The sequence below is a fragment of the Vicugna pacos genome, chromosome 29 (genome assembly GCF_048564905.1).
Source record: "Vicugna pacos chromosome 29, VicPac4, whole genome shotgun sequence".
In the NCBI taxonomy this organism is placed as follows: domain Eukaryota; kingdom Metazoa; phylum Chordata; class Mammalia; order Artiodactyla; family Camelidae; genus Vicugna; species Vicugna pacos.
Window position 1 is genome coordinate 13873585 of NC_133015.1, and position 23613 is coordinate 13897197.

The 23613-nt window shown below is 40.6% G+C and overlaps 1 protein-coding gene and 1 long non-coding RNA gene across 13 annotated transcripts in view; one reads left to right on the top strand and one right to left on the bottom strand.

Annotated features, from left to right (window-relative positions):
- Window positions 1–23613, top strand: part of EYA1 (EYA transcriptional coactivator and phosphatase 1) — a 288250-nt gene that overhangs the window by 156678 nt on the left and 107959 nt on the right. For 9 of the 12 annotated variants that reach the window (XM_072951809.1, XM_072951808.1, XM_072951810.1 and 6 more), the window contains one exon: window positions 15753–15830. In XM_072951809.1, the coding sequence (XP_072807910.1) occupies window positions 15753–15830 (78 nt within the window). Of the gene's footprint in view, window positions 1–15752; window positions 15831–20798; window positions 21090–23613 lie in introns of those variants that run through there. The other 3 variants (XM_072951812.1, XM_072951813.1, XM_072951814.1) reach the window with 1 other exon arrangement.
- LOC140690243 (uncharacterized) lies at window positions 3261–16761 on the bottom strand. The gene is made up of 2 exons (XR_012065439.1): window positions 16676–16761; window positions 3261–3543 (listed from the first exon to the last, which is right to left on the bottom strand). It is a non-coding gene; the product is annotated as an uncharacterized lncRNA (long non-coding RNA).

A 23613-nucleotide genomic window follows, 5' to 3' on the forward strand; every position in this document is an offset into this window, starting at 1 on the left:
TATTTTAAAGTTGCTTTATCATTTCTACAAAGCTTAGAACACAAATTATCTGAATTTGTTTTCCTCACTATAATTTTAATTTAGTAAAATAGTTATATCCAACTAGAGTATTTTTTAAAATCTTATTTATGAGAAATATATAAGCTCAAATGAATGTGTACAAAATTATGGCTTGAGGCTACATTTTAAAAGCTATGTTTATATATTTGTGGTCAGATATTTTGTTGTCAATAGAAAAAATGATAATCTAATTTTATTGTTGTTTATCTTCTGCAGATGTTTTAGTTTCTGAATGATTAAGGGACATTGGGAGGAAGGGAGTTTCTAAATGACGTTTTAGAGTTTGTGTATAGCCACAGAATTGGCCTCTTTTAAACTGTTCTTTAGCAAAAACTATGAAAGAATGAAAAAAATTTAAAAGTTAATATTTGCGTATGTAGTATATGAAAATAATTTTCACATGCCTGCTGCTAGTTAATAATAATAATGGCTAATTTGGGGGAATAGCCTATTGTTAGTCACTAAGCTGACCATTCTCTGTGATTCATTAATCTTTAGAAAATCCTTTGAGATTGCCAACATAATGGTTAAGTCACTGGGTTTGAATCCCAGCTGTAATTTACCAGCTGTATGAGCTCGGGCACATTAGCTTCTGTGTATCTCAGTTTCCTCATCTGTAAAATGGGCATAAGAGCAGCTCTTGTATCAGGCTTGCTGTAAGGATAAGTAAAACTTGTAACGTGCTTGGAACTTACTAAGTACTCTGTATCTATTAACTGCTAGGCTACATGTAAATTGTAGTCTTTTCGATGGTACTATAGCTATTTTATGCACGAGAAAACTGGGTCTTGGAAAGTTAAATACCAAGTTGAAAGGCACGTGGTTTGTAATTAGTACCACTGGTATCTGATCTGGTATTTGAGTCAAGTTCTATTTGAGTCCAGAGCCTGGGTTTTCAAATCACTGTATCACTCAAGAGAGAGAGAATAGATGATTCCCATCATCTGCTGGTGCCTTTTCTAAAACCTTTGTACTAGACATGGGTGCCTCTACTGTCGTGTTGGTGTTTTCATGACTGGAGGACACCATTCTCCAGCCAACAGCAGAGCTGTAAAAGGACCAATGGCATAGGCTTTGATGACAAAAGGACTTCATTATAAGGACATCTCCCAAGGGTAGTTGTACTCTGGTTCTTAAGTTCTCTTGTGCGTGAGTGTGTGAGATTTCTTCCTCGTGTTGTGTGCACATAGCATGTTACATCAATAGATTAACTTCTAGGGGATTGTCTCTTACTAGTTTTCAAAGCTTTAGACTTAATTATAATTCCTTCAGCCGTCTGTCTATGTTAAGCCTCTCTGGGATCAAACGGAGATGGGAAGTCATCCCTGCTTTTCATTATAATAGTCATTATTATATGCACATTTGGACGGAAGCAGCGTTACTGGGAAATTTTTAAAGTGGTTGCAGTTTTGCTACTGCTCAGAATCGGTATTTTCTACCTCAAAAAGGTTTTGAAGTGGATGATATACATGGTCACATTTCTCTGAACTTTGAGAACCAGGTGATACTAACCAAGCGAATCTCGAAGAAGCAGCTTACATGGTTTTTGTTGAAGATCTGCGGAAAGAGCAGTTACCAAAGCCAAGAGGTGGGAGCACGCATGCTCCGCTCTGGGGGCGGGAGGAGAATGACAGGGCCTGTAAGGGGTCAAGTGGGAGGAGTAAAGGGGTGGTGTGTGTAGGGTCTTGCAGGTTGGCAGAAATGCTCTAGCCTGTTCTGTATCACTAACTGTATCTTCTATAGTAAAAGTGGGAACTCCAATACTTACTGCCTGAAACTAGGCTCAGAGTTTCTTGATAAATGATAAACTCTATGTAGATAGTTTTCACCTACTCCCCATACCTCATAGTTCTGCGGCACCCCTCCCCTAGCTGGGCCAGAACTTACGTATGAGCAGAAATATGTATCTCCCTACGAGCATCCTACCTCTGGGAGAAACTGGTTCCCCCCCAGAGAGATGTGCAAACCATTAACAAGTGCTAATATTTAGGTTAATCCTTATCCCTGTGGTCATGGATTCCCGCTGTAAGTAATGATGCCCAAGGGTGTTTTGGGGTGAGCAGTATATAGATAGATAAAGTGGTGTGCATGTGCACATGCTTGTGCTGACTTGGAGGAAAGTCCAAGAGTAATTCATTCTCCTTTCTTTGCCTCCAAACTTACAGCATAATAGAAAAAAAAAAATACACACACACACACACACACACACACACACACACACACATATCTGCAAGTTTTCTACTTTTCCATTTTCACTTTGGGTAGGGAAAAGTTATCTGGCACATAGCTATCCTCAATGCCTGCTAAATATTGCCTTTACTGAGAAAATATAAAGTTTGAGAAACTAATCAAGGATTTATATTAAGTTTTAGGACCCCAAATCGTTTCTAACTAAAAGCTTCCTATGATTGTCTACAAGGTAGTTGGCCAGTTTTGTGAAATTTTCAGTTTTGTTTCATGCCTCCAGTATCCCATTATACTGAAAAAGGCGGGCAAATTCCACCAAACACATTCCAACGAGGTTATGTTACAGTACTCCCTGTAATACAAATTGGAAGCATTTTTTCCTCTGGTAAAATGAATCTAAATCAAAAGCTAAAATACTTCCCTGTTTTATCATCGCATCTCTTACTGATACGGGGCTATTCTGGGGGGAAAGAATACTTCTTTAGCAACGTAAGGACTATGAGCTGAACTGACTGAATTCTTAACAGCTGATGGAGTACATCTTTATTCCCTCTACCTACCTTATTTATTTTATCCTCAAAAAAAAATTTAGGGTAACTTTTATCTCTTTAAAGAGTTAAAGTGACTAGTCTATGTTTGCACAGTGTATCACCCGTTGTCGGAAAAGAGGTTCAAAGTCATGTTGGGCTGATTTCAAAGCCCACCCACATCTTGTACACCCTGAAACATGGGTTCCCAGTAGCCTGAAAGCCTAGTGCTTACCGAAGTACTTACCTGCCTTAAGAAATTTTTATGTTACCTTATCTGAGGTTATTACTCAATGAAGGAATGACAGCTTCCGTGTATATGTGTTTTTCAGCTCATCGAGGGTCAGGCTCCCTTAGAGGCAAAGCCAGTCCTGTCCACTAGCGCGTCCTCAGCAGGCAGCTGGGGCTCAGCCGTAATTAAGCAGTCAGCAGATGTTTGTTCCTGTATGTTACTATGTAGATAATGCAGGTGAATGATCACAGGAGGAGAGACTCACTAGTTTTATTTACAAAGCATGAGCAGATTCAACAAGTCGCTAAAGCCCATTTTTCAAATTTTCGAAAATGGTCATTTCACAGACCAATTCGTGTAGGAGCGAAGGGCTGTCCATCCAGAGAACAGTTAGCATTGCTGCTGAGTTTTAATTTGTTCCGTAGTAATGGGCTCGATTTGATATGTATGGATGAACTGTGTCATATATGGAAACTTCTACTTGGACTTTTAGCAATCAGCAGTGATGAATCAACTTCCACATAGTCCAAGAAACAACTGAATGATATAAAGATCAAGTGGTTAATACACCTACTAAAAACATAGGTGGAAAGAAATCATGATTGGAGATAAACATTTTTAAGGTGGGGAAAATTACAAGAGCAAGAATATATACACACCTCAGTGAAAAGAATATACATATTTTTAAGAATATGTGATATATAGGAATATATATCATACTATATATCCACCATTTCATTGTTAATTCAAGAAATACTTATTAAGTGATTGTGTCTAGAAATTTACCAAATGCCATTCTTGCCAAGGACAGGTTCCTAGTCTACTGTGATTTGCAGAACTATGTTCAGAGGGCCACCACACTTTATGATAAGAATACCACACTGTATTCTCCAGAGGAGGAGGCACACCTAGTCATGCCTGAAATGGTTGAGGATGGTTTCTGCACTCTGAGAAAGCTTCAACGGAGTCTCGAAGGAGAGGTAGAAAAACACTGGGTGCCAAGCCAGGAAGGAAGGGAGACCGTGGACTATTCTGTTGTAGTAAAGACATCCCTAATCCCAGGGGTGCTGTGCATGTGTGAATGTGTGTGTGGTGTGAGACCCAGGCAGAGCACACAGAGATGGGGCTGAGACCATCACCCTTTAGCGGATGATAAAGGGCTTTGTGAACCTGGCTCAGGGGTTTGGATTCAAACCTGAAGGAGCTGGGTGACCTGAAGGCTTGCACACAGGAGAGGAATGTAATTAAGTCTTTGTCTTGGAAAAACACTTAGATAGTATTTTGAAACAGTATTCAACGGGTGGTAGATGTGGAGAAAAGACTCCACGTAAGAAATTATAAAGACATTTTAATCTGAAATCACGTGCTTGTTTATATATTACTCTCTCAGCACAAATTTTTGTCCGATACTTGCCTAAAGAAAGGTGGAGAATGAAAGTTGCATTGCATGGTGGTGAGAGCATGGATTTTGCAGTCAAACTAACCTGTGCTTAAAAAAGTTCAGCTTGTTTACTGATTGTGTTACTAACGTGTGGGCTTTGCGGGACAGCAGAGCAGGGGGTTGGGAGAAGGCTCTGAAGCCGGGATACCAGCTCTGCCGCTTACCAGTCAGGGAGTGTGATGCTGAATAATTACGGAACTGCTCTCCATCTCTGCTTGTCGGTCTGTAAAATGAAGGTAATAATAATATCCACCTCTAGGGGTGCAAGGAGAGTTCAATGAGTTGGTAAAGCGCTTAGAACAGTCTGACTCCGAGGGAGTCCTTAACACCCACTGGCTGCTTTTGTTGTTGTTGTTGTTATGATGTATGATCTCTGAGCCTCTGCCTTCCCCACTGGGAAGCGTGGGGCTGGCATCTTTATCACTGGATGTATTTCACGTAGTGGAGGCTCAAGGTTCTTTAAAGGCAGCAACAGACCTAAAGTACTAAGCACAGTCACTGCCATCTCCTATGTGATCAAAGAATCACCACTATCATTAAATAATAATACATATTATATTTTTTAAACAAACATGTCCACTGGGACTGGCTGCGGCAGCGTCTGCATAGAGGGAGAGGATGTCCCCTCCCACTTTGAGATCCTCACATCGCCTAATAGCCTTTGCAGGTACTCTGACTACCTGGGGTGCCCAGCACTTGCCTGACTAATACACAGTGCGGGGAGGATTTGTGTCTGGGAGCTCCTGTGATTTGGTGAAGAGTGGAGAAGATGGGAAAAGGGTCTGACCTGAGATGTAAATTTGGTAGGTTGATAACATTTTAGGCAAGTCAACCGTTTTTTTGCCAGATTGATATGATTGAGGTTCTGAGTCTGAGCCAGCTCATCTGTTTCCAATCTTCATACACTAGTTTATTTTACCATCCGCTAATTTGCAACATTCACTGATACACTTGTGTTCAGTGCCCTGCTATTCTGGGACTCTCCTGTTGCTGTGCCGTTCGCTGATTGTTCGGATCTCCACGAGCGGCATGATTAAGGATGATAAAACCCTAATTGGACAGTGTTTGACTTTTCAGTGGTTTCATAAAAGGTACGGTAATCAAAGAAACTTGAAGCCTACCTGGGTGACCTTAGGCTAGTTTTTAAACATCTTTGAGCTGCAGTTTCCTCATCTTTGAAATGTGACAATTACAATAAATTAATCTCAGAGAGTTGCCTTGAGGAGCAAATAAGCTATTGCTTGTAAAGTTCTTATGAGCACAATGCCAGGCATGGAGTAAGTGCTCAGTAAACATAAACTAGTTTTTAAATGATTACTCTTCCCTGTGAAAATTCTACATAAATGTTGCCTAGGCCATAAATTGCGTATGTTTTATTGCTACTTTGATTCTTAAAATTGGAGCAATCTTTCCACACCATTGTGCCATGCTTTCATTATTATAACGCACTAAAAATTGTTTAGATCCCACTTTGGAATCTAAATGTGGGTATCTGTGGAAGATCATCCAATGGCACATTTAAGGTCTTTTCATTTCATTATGTATATTTTACTGAAAAGAAAAAATAACCATAAACAAATATGAACTCTAGTTAATGATATGAATGCGGAAGTGTTTCAGGGAACTGTATGATGTCTGCAACTTATTTTTTTTAGTTCATGTAGAATAAGACAGTTTTATGAGGAATAGATGTGGGAAAGTAAATATAGTAAAATGTTCATTGTGAAATCCTGGTGGTAAGTTTATGGCTGTTCACTGTATAATTCCTCCAACTTTTCTGTAGGTATGAAAATTTTTATAATAAAATACTGGTGATGAAAGTGAACCTCAGATACTTAACAGTGTCCTAGGAAGGAAATATGTATTTAGTTTTCACTGTATCCAGACAACTATGCCAGATTCTAGCAAATATACAGTGAAGTATGTGGCATTACACCTGCCTGAAAAAGCTCAGTCTGAAGATAGGACTTTAAAAAAAAATTTGGCAAAAACTCAAAGATCATGGTATGTCGATTAAATTATGAAGGCGAGGATTTTCAATCTGTGGCTTAGAGATGCCCAAGTACTGAACAAGTATTGAAGTTCAGCAAATTCTGTGCAAAAAGCTTTGTCTGAAGGATAAGGAAATTAACAGGCTGCATATATATGTAATTCTTTTTCACATATGGACAGTCTGTTATGTTAATTAAAATGGAAATTTTCTCACAAAAATTCACAGTGGGATTTTGTCATTATGCACTTTCTCAATCAACAGATCGAAAATAGGCTATCATCTGGATTCTGAAATATTTTGGTGTTAGAAAGAGGGCTTCATTCTCCAGAAGGCTAGAAGCCACTGATCCAAACAAAAGTGCTCTCAGAGTTCAGAAAAAAGAGCTCTTGAGCTTGCTGAGCTTCAAGAAGGAAAGGGAACTTGAGCTTAGTGTTGGAAAATGAGGAGCATTTGAATAGGTTGAGAAGAGATGCAATGCATTCGAAATGAGGGACCAATCCGAACAAAGGTAGGATAGTTCAGGAGGCTGTGAGGAGAGCGGTTGAACTGAAGAAGGAATTGATGGTAGATAAGCTTGGAAGGATCATCTGGAGCCAAACTGTGGAGGACCCTGAACAGTAGGCTAAGGAATTTGGACTTCATCCTGGAGAAGCCATTGCATATTTTGAGCAAGTGTTTTAAGTATTCATCTGGCAGTGGTTCCAGGGAGAGATTGGACTGGGGCAGAGATGAGCAGTGGGATGGAGGCTCACGCGATCTGTCCAGATTCCATGTGTCAGGCACCTGAGCTAGCATGGCAAGAAGGAGAGTTGGAAAAAAAAAAAACAAACAAAAAACAAAGGTAGAGTTGGAGTTGCAAGAGACATTTTTACCAAAAAAAAGTCAACTAGTCTAGACTGCTACACAAATCAGTGTGCATAGATTCTTCAGTGTGCTGCACTTCCTGTGAATTACAGGCTTTGAAATTGACTCCCATGCCTTGTTGGCCATGTGTACCCTTAAGTGCAGGTTTAGTCTGTGTATGTTTGTTGATTTGGTTTTCATAAGATTGTGTTTGCTGTTTGTCTTCTCTCCTTTAAGAAAAAGAGAATGATTTCAAATTTATGGAGGGATAACAACTATATTCCAGGCTACAGAGCCAATCTAAACATAAAGGGATACTTGGTTTTCCAAATGGGTATTTATCAAAGAAAAAACATTTGTTTCATGGATATACATACTTTTAGATAAAGGAGAAATAGTTGAATGGCTGCATATAATATTTATTCATTGCATGTCTTTAAGATATATAAAATATATAAATTTAGGAATATTGTTATGTTCCTTTCATAGTTCATGTAATAATTTTATTCATTTTCTTTACATATATCTTTGGTATCCCTTGATGCCACTTTTTTAGTCATTTGATACAGGGTTTTTTTTTAATTAAAAAAATTTAATATTAACTTTTATTTTTTTTAACCTGAGATTCTGGATATTATTTTGTAGCATATCAGAAGTCCTCAGGAGCGTAATAATTAACAAGGAATTCCTACACATAAACATAACTAATTTCTTTTCTCCACATTCAGTAGATGTTGAACATTACCTCGAGTGCTTCCAGTATCAAAGTTACTATACATTTCTAAGATGACATACATTGTTTTCTACAAATGTATCTTTATATATATTTGTATGAAACATACAAAATATTTCAAAATACAAAAGCTTTAGGGAATCTTCCTGTGTTTTGTGGCACCAGGTGAAATGTCTATCTTTAAACTTCTTGACACAGTTTTTAAAAACATACATTTCCACTTCTGCCTCATGATTTGAGAAAGAGTGCTCATTAAATCTGTGAGTGATACTGTCCTTGACTCCAACTGTGACTTAACATCATGATGGTTATACTTTCCTCTTGTCTTATAGGTTATTTGTTCTCTGTACAGCAAAATCATGTGTGGTATAGATTTTTTAAAGGGCTTTTTAAAGGCTTACTTATAGCAATATCTAATATTTGCCTTTGGGTGGTCATGCCTCATGAATTATTAAATCTGTGTGACTTATTTACCTCTCTTTTGACTGATTATCTCTAAACATACAAAAAAAGGCTCTCTTTAAACATACAAAAACTCCAATGATAAATGTTCCTTTATGCTAATGTCTTTTCTCCAAAGAGTACTTTGTTCAAAATAGCATAAGGGGCATATGTCCTGTAAGCGAAGGGCTTCACAAGAACCTGCACATATGACTGAGTGATAATTTGGAAGGAAGAAAGTGTGATCCTACGTTTCATCATACACAGTGTGTTTAATTGTCCCATGCGGTGTGCTGAGTGGCATGAAGTCCACTGTGATCTCCTTTTCAAAGTCAATTATACATTGTTACCTTTATCCATTCCTTCAGTGAATATTGAGTGTTAAGCATGGTGCTAAGTTCTGTAGGGATAGAAAAGCTGTAGTTCTGAAGACATTTATCATATGTTCAAATGGATACGACTGTGACATATAAAACAAGGTTGAGTGGGACGTGTGTTTTAAAGGAGGTACAAACTCAGATTTAGTCACTCAGGAGAGGAATCAGCCCCTGCGTAGTAGATCAGGCAAGATTTGACAAAGCAGGTGGGACTTGGGTTGAGCCTTGAAGGAACTGTGGAATTTGGTCGGATAGACGTTTGTAGAACATGTCAGAAGAAAAGGCACTGGCATTATTGTGGATCTGAGGGAGCATTAAACACTTGGTAGACCAGTTTGGTTTAAATGTTGACTATGTATGTGGACTTGTGTTTCTTTGTAAAATGGAGGTAATAAGCGTCACAGAGAAAAGTTAGGACAATCAGATGTGACCTTATATTTTGTACACTCAGATTCTTGTCAGTTACTAGTTGTTACATAAATATAAAGTGTGTGCGGACGAAATGGCAAGTAAAGCAAAAAAATAAAAATAAAAAATAAAAAAGCTTGGTCTTAGAGTATAGAGGGCCTTGAAAACATGACAAAGGAGTGAAAACTTAATTTGGGAGAAAATGGAGAGCCTGCTGAGGACCACAGAGCTAGGAGGGACTTGCTCAGATCGAGGCTGTGGGAAGAGAAACATCTCTGCTTTAGATACAGAGAGTGGAGGCTGAAAAGCCAATTTGCCAGCTTTTCCAAGAGAAGAGATAGAAGGTAATTAGGCTAGTGGCTGTGAAATTAGGAAAAATGGTTGTGAAAGATTAGAGTGGCAGAAATGATAGACCTGGCACTAAGGTGTGAGCAAAGAGGGGGTTGGAGGAATCAGGGTGAAAAGGACACTTGCAGTCTAGGTGGCATGTCCATTGCAGAGGGATAGGATGATGGTTTTGCATCTGAGCAGGTTGAGGTGACCCTGATTCAGGCAAGGGCATTGCATGATTGGGCTCATAGGCTTGGACCCCATGAAAAAGATATGTATGTAGGTAGATTTAGCACTTGTCTAGATAAGAGTGATTTAAAAAAAAAAAAACAACTTTGGAAAATGAAGCAACGTAGGATTGATTTTAGCTCTGGGTTCCAGGATGGGCTGGTGAAATTGGAGTAGGGAATGGATAGAGGTTTGGAAAGAGGCTATACTGGTGACCCTTAAAGAGCAAGTCTGGCAGAAGCGAGCAAATGAAAAAGATAAAAGGTGACATTATTTAGAGGCAATGCGGTTCTAGGAAGCAGTGTAGCTGAACTGTTCAATAACCAGAGTGGAATGAAGGTAAATCTCACTGAGATAGAAGAGAGGATGGAAATCATAAAGAATAATGCAGAGATGGTGAACTGAAGTTTTTTGTTTGTTTGTTTGTTTGTTTTGGTATATATGTATTTTTATTGAAGTATAGTCAGTTTACAATGTTATGTCAATTTCTGGTGTACAGCATAATGCTTCAGTCATACATGAATATACATATATTCGTTTTCACCATAAGTTACTACAAGATATTGAATATAGATCCCTGTGCTGTACAGTATAAACTTGCTGTTTATTTATTTCATATAAATATCTTCAAGTCTCAAACTCTCAATTTAACCCTTCCCACCCACTTCCCCCCTGCCGCCCTGGTAACCATCATGTTGTCTATGTCTGTGAGAACTGAGTTTTTGAAGTCCTTGAGCATTATAGTAGGAAACAAAACAGGAAGGACAAGAGTGTGCCAAGCAAAGGCAAGTTGTACTATTACAATTGAAAGAAAAGTTACGAGATGAGTTTAGATATTGCATGGGGAGGACCTCTGGCTCACTCAGGCTGCTGCCTTCACTGTAATCCTGGGCAAATTCTTAGCACTGAGGCCAACTCCCAAACCAGCAGGCAGAGCTGCACTCTAGGGGAGAACTTGCTTTAACTGCCCTCTTAATTTATAGTGAGAAATATAACTAATCAATTGACTGGGTACTTGTCTCCTCTGATCAGCCTATCATCTCCCTGGGTTGTGACTGCAGCATTTAACGTGTGACTGGAAATTGCTTGATGAGCACAGAATCATGGTATGACGGGCTAGTTGGATGAGCTTGATAGCGAACGTCACCAAGCTTCTGTCATCTGGTTGATCTGTCTCCACTTAAATTTATGGTGAACAAAGACAGTGTTCTCTTTTTTTGTGGGCCACTGACAGTATATTCATCCTAAGCAGTGCTGGAGAGAGATGCCCACGTTTTCTCCTGGAATCCTCTATCACCATTGCCATATTCACCATCCTGCTGCTTGCTGGTCTCTTCAGAAAGAGTATACACTGATTATAATGACCCAACTTATAATGAATGTTTTCTTAATACAATCGTGATTTGGTCCTGCCTTCTTGAGTTACATCCAAATTGCCTTGATTTGGTTTTGACTGTCCTGAGGCAGTGGCCTCGTGGTTGATCTTAGACAAGTCACTTAGCTTTAGATTCTTTCCATTTGCTTCTCAAAGGGTAAGCTTAACTTTACCGTGAAGTTTATGACAGACTTCTGTCCCGTGAGAAACACTTTGATTTCTCACAATTACTTTTGAAAAAAAGATATAGCATCTATAATGATAAGGTAGCTATAAAAGCATGGCCTCTGGACCTAGCACAGTGCTAAGTGACTTATAGGCATTTATAAACCTTATGAGTGTATTATCCCCACCTACAGAAGAGGAAGCGGAGGCACACAGAAGTTGAGTGACTTTCCAAGGCCCATACTGATGATAGCAAAGCTAGATTAAACTCCAACTGATAATTCCACAGCTGATACTTTTTACTCTTTATCTATCTGTCTATCTATCTATCTGTCATCTATTGTAACTCTTCTTCGCTGTTGCTCCCTGGTCCTACTCCCCAGGAGAAAGGCACTCAGTGTAGCAGTTATATGATACTGCTATGATGATGATAAATATAATTGCAGTTCCTACTTTACATGAGATACTTCACATACATTTTTATGGGTTTCTATTGCATTCATATAATGTAGGTATCATTTTCTTTTCTTTTGACAAGAACCTTCAAGATGTACTCTCCCAGAAATTCTCAAATATGCAGTACAATATTATTAACTATAGTCACCATGCTATATTTTACATCCCCATGGCTTATTTATTTTATAACTGGAAGTTTGTACCACTTGACCCCCTTCACCCATTTTGCCCACCCCAACCTCCTTCTGGCAACCACCATTATTTTCTCTCTATCTGTGAGTATCTGTTCTGTCTATAAGTTTTGCTTTGTTTGTTTATTTTGTTTTATAGATTCCACATATAAGTGAAATCATATTGTATTTGGCTTTCTCTATCTGACTTATTTCACTTAGAGTAATACCCTCAAGGTCCATCCATGTTGTCACAAATGGAAAGATTTTTCTTTTTATGGCTGCATAGTATTCCATTGTGTGTGTATGTGTCTGTATCTCTATATATCACTGTAGATATCACTTTTTAAGTTTTGTATGTGAGATAATTAAGGATGGAGAGATCATACAGCTTTTACAAAGTGTTATAGCAGGTAACTGGATTATTTGTGTCCAAGAACCAAAGCTCAAAGACATTGATAGATGGAAGTCTGTGGCACCTCTGGAGGGTCACAGGTTGTCCAGTATAGCTCAAGCCTAAAATGCATGGTTGGGGGAAGCTCTTGAAGGGATTGAGAGAGATTAAAGGGGCAAAGGAGAATTTCCAAATATTTTTAAAGGATGAGTAGGTCCTTAAGTATCAGCTGCAAGACAGGAAACTTGGAGTGGTAGAAAAAAGACTTTTGATTAGTGGGCAAAAGAGAATAAAAGTTGCTGTTTTCTAATAGACTGAAGTCATGTAATGAAGGAAGAAGTGTGGTGGAGATAAAAGAATCCTACCTTATTTAGAGGCAAACAGGTCATTCATAGGTTTTTCTTTTCAGATAGGAGGCTTAGGTGAGATCATTGTTCTCAGACGTGGTAATACTTTAAATTGCTCAAACTTTAAAAAAAAATTTAGTGTGTTGTGTTTTTAAATTCAAAGTTTTGGAAAGGTGCTCTATTATATTACCTATGAAATATTTATAAATATGATGGCGCTGGTGAGGATGGGCAAAGTTTTGGTGGCCAGAGATTATTCTTGTCTTTTTGACTTTTCAGTGGGTATATGCTTGGCAACCGCAAAGCCAGAAGTGGTCTTTGTTTATTTGACTTTCATTCAGAAACTATTTTACATCACAATAAATCACCAGTCTCTTAAGCATCGGGTCGCTGCTGGTGATCAAAGATTCAATTACAGTAAGTGATAAAATCACGAATATCCTGGTAGTTACTTTAGGTACTGCCTCTTCTCTTCAACAGTGAGCCTTTTAAAGAATTGGGTTCATCAGGAAAAGGGAGTCTTTATTCCTTAGTGTATAGGTGGGTATATTTGAACAATGGCAAAAAGCGATGGGCTGGGGGCCCACAAGAAAAAATATCCTCTTCTTTTCCTTCCTATTCTTTTTGCCTGTTTTAATGGAATCCCAAGTATAATTGAATGCGCCTCTAGGGAGGGAAAGCTGTATTTGATCATGCTAATTATGGGGACTAGTTGGGGCAGGTCTTAGGGGTCTGGGAGTGAGAGTGGTTTTGGCACAGTCAAACTTTTGTGAATTTTTTAGTCCAGTCTACAGAATCATAGACCTTAAGTTTGGCAAAAACTGGGAAGTAATCTGGGCGGACGTCTCACACCATGGAAGAATTTCCTTCTCACTGTCTTTCCAGACAGGTTGGTGTGGACCTTCTGCTTGAGATCTTCCAGTAAGTTCACTAGCCTGGAAGTGTTAACACTCTAGGAAGACGAGGACTGCAGGGGTTTACCCACTGTCTCCACAGGGTGTGGCAGCGCCTCGGTTGCCTTGCTCTGCTGCAGAGAGGCTCTGATCATTGGGAAGTGTCACTTACTGCCATTTCTTCAAGCCTTGGAATACAAAATAGCCAAAACTAGATCCCATTTCTGCCACTTACTGTGGGACTTTGGGCAGTTTCCAGACCCCTCTGATTGCAGTTTTTGCATATGCCATTAGAAGGCAGTGCCTCACAGCTGGCGAATTTGTGGGTTGTGTTCCGAGACCGACTTGCAGAATTGTTTAATGGAATTAATCACAATGTCTGCAAAGAATCTGACACATGGTAGGTACTTTGTACAACCTGTTACCCTTGGGCCTAATTCTTTTTCTGGGCATGTGGTATTTCACACAGAGTTCAGATCCTCGTGCTAATCTGTCCAATGCAGAGTGAAACAGAACAATTGCCCGGGGCATTATATGAGTTCTTTTCGAAGAGGGCGAGCTAGAATGTGGAGAACTGAGTAGGAACCTGCGCACCAGCCGTGGCGTAACACGCCTCCCTCCATCTGTGGCCGGGTCATTGTTATGAAGAAGAGAATTGTATTAAACAAAATTTCCCAGAGGCGTGAAGAGAGGAGGGAGACACAGGCTTGTATCAGAATTTATAAGCATCAACAAAGGCTTCAGATCCAAAACAACTGGGGGAAAAGTGAAGACTTCAGTCACACTATTGTTTGGTCTATGTTAAAAGTCAGTTGAAGTGATTCCATTTGGACTCACTTGGTTTTATTTTTCAACTTGGTTTAGGAACAGTTTCAGTAATTAATTGTTTTTTTGAAAGTGACTAATCTGCTGCAACTATTTATAATGTGTATTTTAAAACTACTGACTATGCATTTATTAGTAAAAGATTCAGCAAGAGGATGAGAGTGTCTGCCTGATGTTTGCAAGAGATCGGCAGTGCTGAGAGAAGGCATCACCCTTTCCCAGTTCAGAATGTGTTACATTGGGAGAGAAGCCTCCCCAGATATTCTCTTGTTAAGGCCTTTATTTTGGGAAACACGTAATTGATTTCCAGGTGCCTCTAAGATATTCCCTCTTTTTGAAAACCTGTTAATAGGAATGTGTGACTCCCACTGAGTAGACTAGGCAAATTCCAATGATAGCACTTTACTAGTGGTTTCTAGGGAAAGCAATAATGCTCTTTTTTAAAAAAAAAAATCTAAAACTAGTGGGGGGAAGGATTCTGAGTTGATTTGTCTTATCTGTAGGGGTACAATCATACCATCATTTTATCAGTGGAGTGGGTTTGCTTTGGAGAACCTATAGCATCAATTTAAATGTTTTTCTTTTACAGACTCGACTAAAATTCGGGTTTTCCACAGACTTACTGCTATCATTATTTTTAAATGGGAAATTTTATTTATTCTTCATTTACATTTAGTATGGTTTTGGTACTAAGTGTACATCAGACACTCATGATTTGGCTGCTAGATGTGGCTGGGTGGTAATAATAACCCATTAAACTGAGCACCGTTTTTCAGCCATGCTGGATAACTGAGAATGTGTGTGTGTGTGTGTGTGTGTGTGTGTGTGTGTGTTTGTGTTTGTGAGAACGCATGCACACATGTATGTGTGAACGTGTGCATCTGACCTTGAGCACCATGAAAGCCTGTTGGTGTCATTTTCCACTTCAAGTCTTTCTAGTCTATCCTTTTGACTCTATTTGGCCAAATGGTTATAAACCCAAGGAAATAATTTCATGTCCACATTATGTAAATTTGAGGGATAAGTTATTTATTTTAATAAGCGGTTTAGTAAATATGTAAGATAACAATGAATTGAACTACTTTTAGCTTAAAGTGTTTCTTTTAAAGGTCAACTTGTCACAATCGATTGTTTCCTTAGGAAGAAAAACGTGAATTTTTTTTTTAAAAAAGACTGTTAGGAATTCTAATCTGATTTATATTCAAATATGAAAAGGTTGGTTTTTAAATTGTTTTCTTATCATTATTTTGAATGTTGTATCTTCTCTACTGTGCCTTTTCCAGTAACTGTTGGTTGGGTATATGATCTATATTGTTTATTTTTGTAGTTAAAACAGAGCCGATGAGCAGCAGTGAAATAGTTTCAACAACAGCAGACGGGTCTTTAGACAATTTCTCAGGTTCAGGTAAGGAGTAAATATTAGATTTTCACATTAATGTCAAACGTTATCTTTCCTATTGATATATATACAAATATATGCATGCATATGCATGTGCATGTGTGTATTACCTATATAACACTGCATAGGTTTTCTCAGAGTCCCATGTTTGCAGTTCTAGTATTTTTATTCAGTGTGATGAAGGGTTTGCTGAAATCCTGGTGTCCTATAAAAGGAAATGAAATCATGCGGGGTTTTGTTCTAAATTATCTTTATATTTTTGACTTCTTCCCTTTGTCTCTCACCTGTATGATTCTTCTAATCACACAAAATTTGGCTTCTGATACCCGCTGGCCATGTAACTGTCATGTCAGCTAGAGATGAGACTTTGTAAAGCAGCTTTAAATCCTTAAAGTAGTTTTTAATCTTCTCATTAATAAAGGCTGCCTCCAACAAACAAAATCTCCACTTTTGACATCTGTGATCCTGAAATTGCTAAGAAAGTGACTGTGATGATAAATTAATTGTGAGGATATGGTTGTGTCTTTGCCAAATTACCCAGCTTGGACTATTTCAACTAAAAATTATGTTTTATTAGAATTCTTAAATTTTTAACCATTTTCAAATTATCTGCTGTGTTTATAAAACCTCTCAATTGGGATTGCTGTACTTTTGTCAATTTGTGATAGATTTAATCTTGCTCTCAGGGTCATTTCACATATACTGTAATTAAAAAGAGTTATATAGAGACGTAAAATGAAATGCAAATGTACAACCTTTATACTGATGATACCAGCTGGAGGCAATAAGGAAATAACAAAAGGTGTTATACTCATAGTTCTTTCGAAAACATTCACTAGAATTTGACTTACCACAGGCAACGTGCTTGGTACTGTTATGGATTCAAAGCTGTATGATGATGGTCCTGGCTTGTGGCTGAACAGGGTGAACAAATCACCAGACCATCACAGTACAGCTTGGTAACGCCGGAAGAATCCTAGCATTCTGAGAATCCTGAGAACACCCAGGAAGGACCCAGCGGAGACCAGTTAGGATGGGGTGATCAGGGAAGGTTTCCTGGAGGAGATGCCCATACTCAGCCTGAAAGAATGGATTGGGAGTAAAGCACACGTAGAATTGGGGAAGGGGAAGCTGAACAGAGGGGACATTCCATGGGAGGAGACCGGGGCACAGATGCATGGGACTTGGAGGAACTGCTGATGGTTCAACATTCTTGGTGTATGTGGTGTGAACTATGGGGGGTTGGGGGCTGTGCTGAGCTGAGTAGGGAGGCAGGGACCAGAGTCTAAATAGGCAGATGTGTTCTGCACGGTGTTTGTGTTTCATCCTGAGTGCCATGGGAAGTCAGGTATGATCAGGTTCGCTTACAGAATGACTGCAGCAGGATGGAGGAGAGGCTGGAGAACTGAAGGGGAGAGACCAGTTAGGGTTTTTTTGCATTAATTTGGGCAAGAAATACTGAATCCCGGATATAGGGTGCTGGCAATGGGTGCGGATTAAAATGTATTTATAAAATAGAATATATGATTGTAGTGACCAATGAGCATGGGGGTGAGTGAAGCAGAGAGAGGGTAAAGAGTGAGGGACCTTGAGAGAAGCGTGATGAAAAAGACAGTGGCTCAGTTTGGGGCATGTTGATCATGAAGTAGCATCCTCCTAGAGAAGAAATTTCTCGTTTTATGAAATATATTCTGAAATATTTATGAGTAAAGTGACATCTACCTACCAAAAAACGTGAGCTCTCCATATGCATACCTAGGCACCTCTAGAGAGAGAAGAAAAGATGAAGCTAATCTGATAAAATGTTACCATTTTGGGGAATCTGGGTGAGGGATATCTTGAAAGTTTTTCTCTTCTTCTTGCAACTTTTCTGCAATTATCAAATTATGTCAAAAAATTAAAAAATGAGAAACATGAATGGATTTAGCCTATAGCAGTTTCAGTGGACAAGCGAGCTGTATTCCCCTTGGGCCCCCTGGCCCGTGTGCCCTTCTTCTGTGCCTCCACCATAGTTCCCAGCAGGTAATCTGTGCTCATTGAGTTCATTGAGTGGATGGATGACTTGATGAGGAAGGAGAGGAAGTGGAGACAAGGAAGAGAAACATGTCTTTCAAGTGTGTAAGTGTTAAAAGGAGAAGAGAAGGTAGTCCCTTAGGAAGAGGGCTGAGGGGTTGAGGATGGTGTTTGGGAGGTCAGGGTAGTTTTGGCTGCCAACACTGACTTTATAGAGGCAGAGGTTAATGGTATAGGTAAAGGAGATAATTGATGGAGGGAAATCTCTGATGGGCCAGCAGGGGCTTAAATTCAGAACAGAAGTGGATCAGCCTAGAAAAGGAATAGCTTTCCCACAGAAACATCAGGGAAGGTGGATGGAAAATAAGGTAGATAAGTCTGAAGTGGAGGAGGAGGCAGTATGGTTAGGGACTTCATGCCTGAGCCCTCTGTTCAGATCCTCCAGTGGCTCCCATTCCTGTTTGGGTGAAAGCTGAGTCATTACAGTTCACCTACAAGCCCCACCAGACCCCATCGCCTGCCTCCCTTGCTTCCTGCCATTCCTCTGATCAGGGCCTTTGCCACCGCAGTCCCTCTGCCTGGACCACCTCCCTATACACCTGCTCGACTCCCTCACCACCTTCAAATCCCGCCTTCTCGGGGAGCCCACCCTACCCTCCCTATTCAGTGTGATGGAACTCTCACTGTAGACTTCCAGTCTCTCTAACATGCTGAGTCCCCCACCAGCCCAATAACACTTAGAACCTGCTGCAAACTACATCGTTTACTTGTGTGTTAGGTGTATCATTGGCCTCTCACCCCTACCAAAATGTAAGCTTGAGATGGCAGGGTTTTAGTCTTCATTTGTGCCTCTGTATCCTTGACACTTGAATAAGTTATCTGGCACGCGTTAGGCACTCAGATATTTACTAGATGAATTCATGAATACATGAACGAATGAATGGCCTCTACTTTTTCCTCCTCGGTGACTTCCGTGTGAGAGCAGTGATGGGCTTATGAGCTTGAGGAGATGGAGACAATTAAAATAGATACTGTGAGAAACTGAGAAGCTTGAAGCTGCTTAGAAACTTAAAGGAAGAAATGATAGTGGAGCTGAAAGTCCAAACACATGGAACTAATGAATGTGAAGACTCTATGGTAGAGCAGCCTTTCTCTATGTGGGCTTTGCTGCCCAGGTCAGAAGACATTTATCCTGATCCAAGTTGAGGATTTTCCAGATAGGGCATGGAAGACTATGAAAAGAAGAGAATTGAAGGTGTCAGTTAAAAAACAAAAATTTGAAATAACTATTCACATATCTAGGAGAGATAGAAAAAAAGTGAAGGAAGGGGATAATAAATGGAGAGAATGTCAGGATGCCGGGAGTCCTGCATCTCTTGATGGGTTGGAGAACAGATGAGATGGGAATAAAGGAATGAGAATTCTGGAAAAAGAAGCTGTTCCTTCCTCAATCTGAAAACTCAGCAAGACCACCACTCCGTGCTTCTGTAGTTGGTTCTCTGTATTCCCCTTCCTCAGTCTTCATCACTACTTTAAAAATTATTTTTCATTCTTTCCTCCTGTAGCCCTATGAGAACAGAGATTCTGTTTGTCTTGTTCACACTTACAGTCCCAGTGGCCATCATGGGATGGAGCCCGTGGGTAATGGACAGTGCATGTTTGTAAATAAACAAATGAATCAGTTGGTGCTGTTTTAGTCTGAGACTGGAATGGAGGGAAAGGTCCATGATGTGGTCTTGAGTGTGATGGTTGACATAGAAGGCCAGAGCTGAGGTGTGGACAGGGTCAAAGAAGTGTTGGATGCATGTTCCAGGATAATGTTGGGACATCAGGGGACACAGTCAAATACTAAAGTTTTTGATAAATGCCAGGCAGTGCTTAGGAGGTGGGTCATTCATGGAAGTGTTGAAGAGATGTCATGAACGTCAGAGGAGGAAGGGTTTCATGCGAGAGCAGAAAAACAATGGTTTGGAAGAAACAATGCAGATATATTTTCAGGTCTCTGTGATTCTAGAATCTGAGAGAATGAGCAGCCTCTACTGGGAAAAGACACGCAGGAGAAGCCAGGGCCTTGGAGAAGGTGTTGGGGACAGTTTGGTGAGAAGACTGAAGCTGTAGGGATCTTGTTTGCCACAGACTGATTGTCTGTTGGACTCAGAGAAAAGGATCAGGTGAGCCGCAGAATTGGATCAAGGTATAGGAGGCACAGAGAACCATGGGGATGGACATTTATTTATGTCTTTTCCTTTTTCTCTTCTATTCTCCTCCTCTTCCTCCTCTACCTGCCCGTGTTCTCTCCCCCTGCCCCTCTGCTTTCTCTTTCTCTCCATGCCCCGTACTTCCCCCAGCCCTTTCATGAGTAAAGATGCAAAAACCAAGGCATGCTGCATTGGCTGTGAATAGCACTTAGAGTTTATAAGAGGAAGAGGAGGCTGGAGAAAGCAATCTCCAAGTGATAACTCTGAAGCCACTACGCCTCCTTCCTTTTCTGTGATGGCTTAGAAGTTCACATTTTGAATATTCTGGGTCTCTTAAGGAAAAAGACAATAAGGATAAAGAAGAAATGGAGTCATTCCGACACTGGTAATAGACTTCTCCACCTTGGTCCTTCAAGGAACCCTAGCATCTTAAAGCATTAAGGAGGCATTGAGTCTCCCTCTTTTCCAGGGACATCACCAGGTGTCCTGGTGTGGGGAGACTGGAGGAGAGGGGTTGACTTTCCAAGGCACGTGGTTGAGCTGAAAAATGCAAGACCTTGTTTATTATGTTTTTAAAACACAGTGTTGTTCTGCTCATTTACTCTTCACCAGTGAAAAGCAAAATTTTAATGATTTAAATGTCAGGAGCCATTGGGGTTGAAGACAATGCGCTTTCAGGGAATGCAGAGCATCTTTGCCTGCTGCTCCTCCCACGTCCACAAAGCCCAGCCTGGTTGCTGATTTGTTAAATAAAATGCCACTTGATGACACTGATCAGACGACATTGATGTCTGGCGGTGTTTGAAAACTGGGAATTTCTAAAGGAGAAAAAAAAATCACATGTGAGAAATGTGATTTCTTTGGTTTTATAATTGTTCCTGAAAAGGTCTAACTCTTTGAATCAGATTCTTCCATACATTCTTTCATGCTATGTATTGAGCACCTACTGTATGCCAGGCTATGTTCTGGGCAGTGGGAACTTAGCAGTGAAAAGTAGACAGGATCCCTGCTTTCCTGAAACTCCATTCTTGTGGGAGAGACAGATGATGACTAGGTAAGTGGTAATGTAGGTAAACACACAGTAAGAAGTGCTCGGAAGAAAACGAAAGCAGATCAAAGACTATGGTGAAGAGTGGAGGGGGGGTCTTTTAGAGAGAAGGCCTCTCTGAGGAGAGGGCATCTGAGCGGAGATCTTAGGGAAGTGAGGGAATAAGTTTGGGTTCATCTAAATGTAATAGGATAACAGGGCTTGGAGTTGAGGCCAAGGGAACGGGGGTGTGGAAGGATTCATGTATGTTTTGAAGAGATCACTGTTTGTTGTGTGGAAAGTTCTCTACAGTCAGTAGAAGCAGGGGGACCAGTGTTTCCCTGGTTTCGAAGAGAGGGGACTGTGTTAGCCCACGTCTTTCCCAGAAGAGCCACCGAGGCAGGATTCTGTTAGGGGAACGGGCTGGGGTGGGGGAGGAACGGAGGTCAAGGGGTCATGCCCTAACCGCCCTCTCTGATGGCCACACGCGGGTGACGGAGCAGAGTGACAGACGTGGGAGTGAGAAGTTGTCAGATTTAGCCTGTATTTTGAAGTGAGAGCTGACTGGACCTAGGATGTAAGAGTAAGGGGGAAAGAGAAGAATCCAAACTTCCTTTTAGGCTTTTGACCCACGTGTGCAGTGGAATGATGTTGACGCGAGTGAGACAGGAGCCCAGGGCAGGGGCGAGCTGAGCACTTGCCAATGCTGAGAATTTTATTGACTTTCACAGAGGGTGGACGCTGGAATATCTTTGTGTACGCTGCCACAGGGGTTGACATTTTGTTTTCTAGGGATAATGTGAGAGCAGTCAAGAATTGTAAACTGGAGGATGGACACGAAGAGGTTTCCGTGTAAGAAAGGCCACTGTGGTGGCAGTTGTGAGAGTCGATGGGCAGTGGGTGGGATGCAGGGAAAGTGGCTGGATGGCTGTTGCTCTAGTCCAGGTGAGACATGGTGGGGACCTGACCTGGGACAGGAGAGAAGACATAGAGAGTACAGGCTGCTCAACAGGCACTTCTGGGTTGAGGACAGGTGACTTGAGGATCGTGTAACGGGGGAGGCGGGGGCGAAATGAGATGATTTTAAGGTTTCTGGTTTCCAGTTTCTATGAAGGAGGTCAGGAGATTTTATGTTTTGGTGGAAAGAGTAGGCAGATGTGGGTTCAGATACCAGCTTTCCTTTTTATTTGCTTGAATGTGTTACTTAATTTCTATTCCCATATGTAAAATGGGAACAAAGAATCCTGTTTCTAAGCATTTTGCTGGAAGGGTGGTGATGCTGTCCATTGAGTAGAATTAAACATACTGAAGGAAGAGCAGATACGGGGACAAAGTGTGCATCTGAGATAATAAACACCTCTTACATAAACACTGTATTATTCACTTCGTGTCATTAGTTCCTTTAGTCCTCACAACAACCCTGTAGCTGTGGGCAGTGTTACTACCATCATTTCTCATGAGAACATATCCAGGCTTAGAGGGATCAGGTAACTTGACTCAGACCGCACAGAAGAGTTGGCTCTTGAATCCGAGCTGAAAGTAAATTCTGATTCCAGAACCTGTGCTTAATTACCACACTCTGCAGCCTCCCAGGTCTTTCTTCATGCATGCACATATATATGATGCATATGGGCTAAATCCAAGCTTTGCAGAACCTACCTTACTCTGTGTAACAACCCTGACGTCTTCCATTCTGTTATTCTATTTGTAAAACATTGTGGAGCAGAACCTATTAAGTTGAGTTTATGCTCTTTTCATGGGTCATGACCCACAGTTGGAATAACACAGGGATAGAGCCAGGAAAGAATCAGGGATTTCTGCAGCTCTCATCATCGGATGGCTTTGGGGTTTTTGTGTCATAGGACACATTTGTGTTGTTCATTTCATTAAAAAAAAAAAAATTTCTAACTGTGATTATCCAGGGAATATATTATCCCTCCAGCAACTCCGCTAGATAAATCTACTCTGTCCTTGCCCTTTGCAGGCCAAGAAGAAGGGGGTAGGAAGGTTGTAGTCGCACATGACCGGGGCAAGTGGCGGTGCTTGTGGTCCAAGTGTTTGCTCACTAATCCCTCCTTTCTATAAATTGCAGTATTTAGCTAATCCTCCTGTGGCTACTCGTGTGTTGGCCTCCCCATGTGTGGCAGACAGAATTTGTCTGCATATTGCATCTGTAGCATCTCGCTCGGTGTCTGGAACAGAGTAGTGACCCAACACGTGCCAAGAGACAGGGGACACCAGCTGAGCTGCCCTGCCCTCGCTTATTAATATGGTCTTCATCTCTGCCCGACCGACAGCCGGATGGTTGAAGTCCAGCAGCTCGCGAGAGTAGCTCTGATCCCCATCTATTCTCTTGTCCCTGAGTGAAGTTTGTTCACTTTACCAGGAAGGGATTAGTCAGAGATTTTTGAGATTCAAGCCCAAATCCACCCTGTTCTCCCAAATGCAAGCTAGAAAATTACATTTGAAAAGCATAACTGTACTGATGTGATGTCATGGGAATGTATAAAACCTGGAGTCCATGGAAGCTTAGGAAGGGTCTTAATGTAGA